At 39.7% G+C, this 6,677-nt stretch overlaps 1 protein-coding gene across 1 annotated transcript in view; it reads right to left on the bottom strand.

Moving 5' to 3' along the window:
- Positions 1-1,124: 1,124 nt before the first annotated feature.
- The window catches only part of LOC138283226 (gonadotropin-releasing hormone II receptor-like), a 216,523-nt gene continuing 210,970 nt past the window's right edge, over positions 1,125-6,677 (bottom strand). Inside the window, exon 6 of the mRNA XM_069221265.1 lies at positions 1,125-2,221. Within this exon, the coding sequence (XP_069077366.1) occupies positions 1,809-2,221 (413 nt within the window). The 3' untranslated portion in view covers positions 1,125-1,808. The remainder of the gene's footprint in view (positions 2,222-6,677) is intronic.

Raw genomic sequence — 6,677 nt, 5'->3', positions numbered from 1 at the left:
ATGCCCCAATATTGACGTAGAATTTCCCAACACCAGTGAAAGCAAACATGAGCCAGTTGTTTGGTTACGGTGACATCAATGTAGGGGCATAAATTGTGGTTGTCAAGCAAGCTTTTTTTGGTAGAGAAACAATATTTAAGAAAAATGGGGCAATTTCCGGACAGGTTGCTGTTTCTAAAAGACTTTAAGGCTGCAGTATCTTGTCGCGTGTCTGACGGCCAGCTCTGCCAGCCTTTTGAAAGTATCTGCCTGTGATCACATTTTCAGCTCTCAGTTGAATGAAAGTATTGAGAGGTCCCGCAATAGAGTCTGTTAGAAAGACACCACAAAGGAGGATCCATAGCATGATGTCTTCTCTCTGCTGCCCCTGGAGTCCAGCTTTAGTCCTGAGATGTTCTCCCTCTAATTGGTCAACTAAACAACCATTGCTATTTTACAAATATTAGCGTCTGTCTCAAAATATTCATATTTAATTGTCTGAATCAATAGATGTAGATTGTCTGATCCAGTGCACCACCATCTGGTCTGGCTGAAGGCTTCACTAATATCTCCCCCTATGTTTCCCTGTAACCTAAGCATCATACCACTCCCCCTTCCTATTTCACCTAGTATTGGCACATGTTTTCTTAGAGTTTCCAGTCTCTTCAATGATTGTGCGTCATACTACACACTGAGCTACTCCCTAAGAAGGTACTTATCTCTGGTTTTTGCCTTTTACACAAAGACATTTTCCAAATGCTCCCAAATGAATGAATGTTTGGCTTCTGCCATCTTCCAAGCTCCTAAGTCACTCACTGTTTGAACCGTACTGATGATCACACCAAAACATTTACGCTGTAATGGACAACCCCAGCTCCTGGTGGTCTCAATCTTGCACATTTTGCAAATAATTCAATTGCACCCTAAATTCTCTGGAGTGCTTACAGGTGAACTGAAGTGGGTACTACAATAGAAAACTTGGACATCACATACATGCACCACTTCCCATTATGCTTTCTCTGTAGTGCAATGAACAACTTAGTTCAAGTGTTGTTGTCTGGGGTGGCAGAAGTGTGGTCCAGTGGTTAAATTATCAACTACTGACTTCCCCACACGCTCAAATTGTGTGATCCTGAACAAATAAATACCAATGCCTCTATCACGTTCGAGCACTTAGGAAAAAGGACTATGTAAATTTGGTATTTGTCATGATGACATTTTATGGAGCCAACCACAGAGTTCTGAGCAGAGCTTTGGGCACCAAGACTGATTTTTCTTTTATGAAGCACTGGCATTATTGCAACCATTGTTACCTTACTTGTAAGTCCATCTATGCCTGGGTCACAACACATACTAATGAAAATGCTGTGCATCAGGCAGTATAAGGGATGATGTGTAAGATGTGTTGTGGTGTGTAAGGTTCCACCCCATCTCCCCCAAAATGGACATTAGAATGCTGTGTTGGTGGTGCTGCTCATGAAATCTTGGTCTAATTGTAAGTTGAACAGAATAATTGGGCCTGTAGCTCTCAATCGTCTGGTCAAGAGAGACTGAACTGCCAGCAGTATGGATATAGATGGCCTAAAGAATGTGGAATTCACCTATGCATATGCACCCCTTCATTTGATCCAGCCACCTCCTGGGGATGCACTGTTCTTTCACTGTCGAAACAGCTGTCCATTGTCTTTTAGTACCATCGTTTTTGGTGGGATTTGATTCTTCATTTGTAGTGTTGCATCAATGCACATTATTAAATAGAGATATAGTCCACCACAAATCTCTCGAACTTTTACTTTTTAAAAATGATTTCCTATGTCACAAGTCCCATCTCAAAAAACAGTCTGAACAGTGGTCCCATTGGAGGCAAGGTCAGTACCGCCATCATTGGACGCACAGTCTTTGATGTTAACCTCGGAACCTGACATTTGTTTTTTGTTTTGCTTCCGCCCAGCCAGCGCTAAACTCATCCTGCGCAAGCCAGATCTCAGATCCTCCCGGAAGGATGGGGTGTACAGGCCATAGATAACTGGGTCCGAACAGGTGTGCAGCAACCCAAAGAGAAAGAGGCTGTGGTGAACGTACTCTGGTATGTGGTGTATCATCTGGGGCTGGAACCAGTACCACAGCCCAAGGAGGTAGTACGGAGTCCAACACAACATAAAGGACACCACAATGACCACGGTCATCTTAAGAGTTTTCAGGCGGGCTTTGGAAATGTGGTCATTCTTACTTCGTGCCAGTTCTGCAGAGGAAACAAATAAAAAGCAAATCCTGATGAGACCATGGAGATAGATCCTTTCAATGGTACCATAGGTGGAATACCCACTGCAGATATCTGTGTGTAAATCGCATGTCACACTCACACAGGTATTAGTAACACTTACACTAATGGACAATGTTAATAAAATATTGTGACATTTATAAATACTGGACCACAGTCCTGGTAAATTAATCCACAATACATTCCATGATATGTATATGTGTTTCACACTCAAATAATTTCACATGATCTGTTTCTTTAAGTTTCGTTTTTGTCATAATTTTACATTATGTGTGCATTTTATTTTACGTTTCAATATTTTCAAACTGGCTAATTCACAGAACTAACACCATTCCTATAAATCACGAGGATTACATAAAATACACAAACTATACGCCACAGAAACACAAACACTCGACGTTATACAGAAGCACACATTATTCAGACTCTGTAGATGTGTGGGCTACACCATCAACAAGGAGTGAGCCTGGAGGAACAGTGTAGAGCTATTTGACCCAAAGGGAAGCTACCAGACCTAGTGAACCAAGAGACATATCTCTAAGACTGTCTTCACCAAGGAAATTCGGCCAGCCGTCCTCAAGAATTGAAAAAGCCTCTCACACGAGGCACATCTGTCCAGTGAAGTATGTGTGATATTGGACTAAAAGGTTATATGATCAGATATTGGTGAAAGAGTTAGGAAGAAGCAATTATGATAAACAATCATGTGCTATTGCAGCGCTGACATGTCAATCAATGCACATGGCAGAGGGATACTTTTCTCTGCAATAATGGAGTATCCGGAAATACCCTTTGCCTCATCATAGAGACCCACTTATGTTCTAAAATAGATGCTAGCAAAAACAGCAGGAAGACTGGTGTTTATAGAGGGGATTGGTTAGTGGTCCTACACTTGATGAAAGATTAATGTGGACCATGCTATTTGAGAAGTGGTAAGGGGCATCCTAGAGTTGTTGCGGAATTAGGGTTGATGGAGGCCTGGATGCTTCTCAGTCTCTCTTAAAGAGAGTATACATTTTTCTCCAAAAGAACTCTATACCTATTGACGAGTTTTCATCTTGTTGATTACAACAGATTTACTGGGAGCAGATATACTGGGTTGAGCAGTGTCGGCTCATGTCGATTGTTGTGTTTCCTAACATTGGATTACCTTATAATACCATGGGAATAAAATCCCACACATTTAGAGCAGCCAAAGAAGCCACGAAATTGAGAGAAAAAATCAAGGAATACATTAAAATCAATGATAATGGTGAACCACAATGGAAATAATATGGGACAAGTCAAAATCCAGTAGTGTGGAGCAGGGCCACTAAGAAAGTTTCCTATGAGAATAAGAAAGAAAAATATCTCTTTGGGGCCCAAATAGCAAAGTTAAAGGCTTTTGGCAGGCATATGCCAAAAGCCCTAAGAGGAAAACATCAGTATATATAATGATATCAACTATACTTTAAGAAGGATACATACAGAAAAGGGAATAGTTTTCCATTAATAGCCAGGTATATGTTTAATAAACAAGAAATCAAACCAAGAACACTCAAAGGGCCTCGCAACAAACAACACAAGGCAAAATACGTGCCTACTATAAGGACGTCTATGGGTGAAATTACCACAAACCAAAATAAATAAACATTGATTTCTATGAATACCCCTCAGAATAAATTCCAGGTCTGACAGGTTTGGGTACTTTCTTCGTCCATAAATTAGGTTTCCCAAGGATGGTCAGAGAAGGAACTTTAAATATTGTAGAACCCATCTCAGAGCTGAAGGGTAAATAGAGCATTACACATTTGCTGCCATACATACAAACTAGGGCTGAAAAGTATGTTACTTCCCGACAGTTGGTGCATTTTAGACATGATGTGATAGAGGTTGCATTTCCTAAAATAAGATAATGGAATATTCAGACATTTGGCAAATAACGTTTGACAATAAATAAATGCACCAATAAAAAGGTAGTTGTGACATGACAATCCCACTGAAATCACCATAAGGATTCAGATGGGTGCACCCTGATATTATCAGGTGGGTGACAAACAGCTAAATTAAATAGTCCACCTCGCAGGATCCACATCGATAGTAAAAGAAGCTCACAACTCTAGAAAGGTAACGAACCAGCCATAAAGCAAATTCTTTGCCTTCCAAAAAGTGTTTTCATCCATAAAGTGAGCAGGAAACTAACAGAAAGACAAACTGTCACAGAACTTGGTGAGCAGGTGATTGTAAAATTTGTGACTTGAAGAAATGTATAAGAGAGAGGGCGTGATAGTTACACTCTTTCAAGTCCAATTTTGTCAATGAAATGGCTGGATTCTTAAGCTTGTTGCTGAAACGCATTATCACAACAAGGAGGCACTTCTGCAATGAAATTAAAATATAAAGGCAGACAAAAGACGCTGCAAAGGTAGTAACTCGCAGTACAAATCTGTTTTAAGTCTTTTGTGATCTTTACACTGTGTGGATATTAACTTGTACTAGGTTTCACCTGCACATGAAAAATGATATCCAATAAAATATTTAAAGGTGATTCTTTATTGCTTTTGAGAAAACTTTATATAGCTTCCTTAGCAATCATACTTCTGCTATTACAAAGGATAAAAAATAAAATCTGTCAGCCTGGTGAAAAGGTAGAACGCAGTATCACCTGATGTCTTTCAAGCCAAACATTAGGATTCTACACATCGTACATAAGAATAAACCCACAGGCCGCGCTCTGGCACTGATTATAATCAAGCACTGAAAATGTAGTTGAAGTTGATCATGCAGAATAGCCCTTCTTAAAAGTGCCTTGAGAAAATCTGTATTTGCAGATACATTTTGAGATTCAATAGAAAGCTGGATAAGTGTCCCAGAAACAAGATATGTCGTTAGGGCTAGGGCTGAGGCAGATTTCCATTTACCGGGAAACCTAGGGCAGTCACTAACGCCCTTTTTGCCATAGCAACATTAACTCTGGCCTACCAGATTAGGGCTACACCAGAGATCAAGGTCATATGAATATGAATCAAATACAAGAAACAACTATTTTATGCAGACAGTATAATGCTAGTTTTTGGAAGATGCTAGCACAGATTCTGTATATTAGCGAGGAAGTTGGTGCCATATCAGAATATAACGTACATAACAAAGTAAATAATAATTTAGCTAAATGCAATGATTGCAATTATTTATTTGTATTTCACTGTCACTGCCTGTAAACGACTTCATGAAAGGGGAGTCACGGCTCACTAAATAATAAGGTATAAAAGCTAAAAATAATGTGACCCCTTGGACACAAAAAATAAAGAGGGCAGGAGAGATCTTCATCTCATAATGTACATGTATGTCACTAGATATACATAACCAGCTAGGACAGATATATGAGAGGGCGAGACTCTATGTAGGGGAAGTATGAAACGTATGGTCTGAACCCTTTTTGAACACTTGAGTGTCGCGGATGGCTGATATGACAACATGCAACCCAACCCTTGCACTTTACTAGGAGATTCAGATGTTGATTTGCTCTAAAAGCATCCTGGACCTACACTTATTACACAAAGCCACCAACTTCCAGACAGATGGAAGATTACTTTTCTGGAAAAGACTGGGAGAATGCTAGCTTAAAAACTGATCAAACGCTACAATAAAAATGTTATCTTAAGATCGATTAGAGAGCTTTGGCGTTAGCATGAGGTCCCAGACGGCAACACATGGAAATATTGAAAATGAATGTGGACTTCATCTGGTAAACAACAATTCTGAAAAGGGCAGCACAAGTAGAAACTTCTTCGACAAAAGTAAAATGATTCCCAAGCGACTGAAAAGCAGCATCTCAAGGTCATATGCAGGCTATATTCTACAGAAGACTACAGCCTAAGGAAGAAACACTATGAGCATGAATGTAAGGGAAATGGAAGAAATCCCTGGGAGCGCACATGGAAACAGAGGCATTGAAACAACTCAGCACTGAAGCATGAGCGGTCAAGGCATGATCACTGTAAACTGTTGTATTTGTGCATTAGAGAGGACATAATGCTACCCAGAATGTGCAAATAGCCTCACTTGGGGGCTGGACACTTGCCTGCAGCAGAAAACAAAACTCATAGTTCTTAAATGCAATTCAAACATAGTGGAAGGAATGATTTTGTTTCTCTACCTATGCAGTTTCTTCTTTGATTAACAGGGTGCTCGAAGGGGAAATTATTTCAACCACAGGGAATATGTACTGTTTATGATGTTTATTTTCTGCTGATTGCCATAGTGTATGTTTTGCAGAAACTCATTTAGTGTGAGAGGCAGAAAGAATTGTATTAATAACATTACGTTGATATGCAGCGAAACAAAAAAGTAATTATTTGATAGTGAACAAATATGACCTGCTGAGTCTGTATAGCGCTTTGTTCTGTTCCATAACACTTACAAATTCAGTAATGCTAGA

Source organism: Pleurodeles waltl, chromosome 3_1, assembly GCF_031143425.1.
Source record: "Pleurodeles waltl isolate 20211129_DDA chromosome 3_1, aPleWal1.hap1.20221129, whole genome shotgun sequence".
NCBI lineage: Eukaryota > Metazoa > Chordata > Amphibia > Caudata > Salamandridae > Pleurodeles > Pleurodeles waltl.
This window is presented reverse-complemented; position numbering and strand designations above follow the sequence as displayed.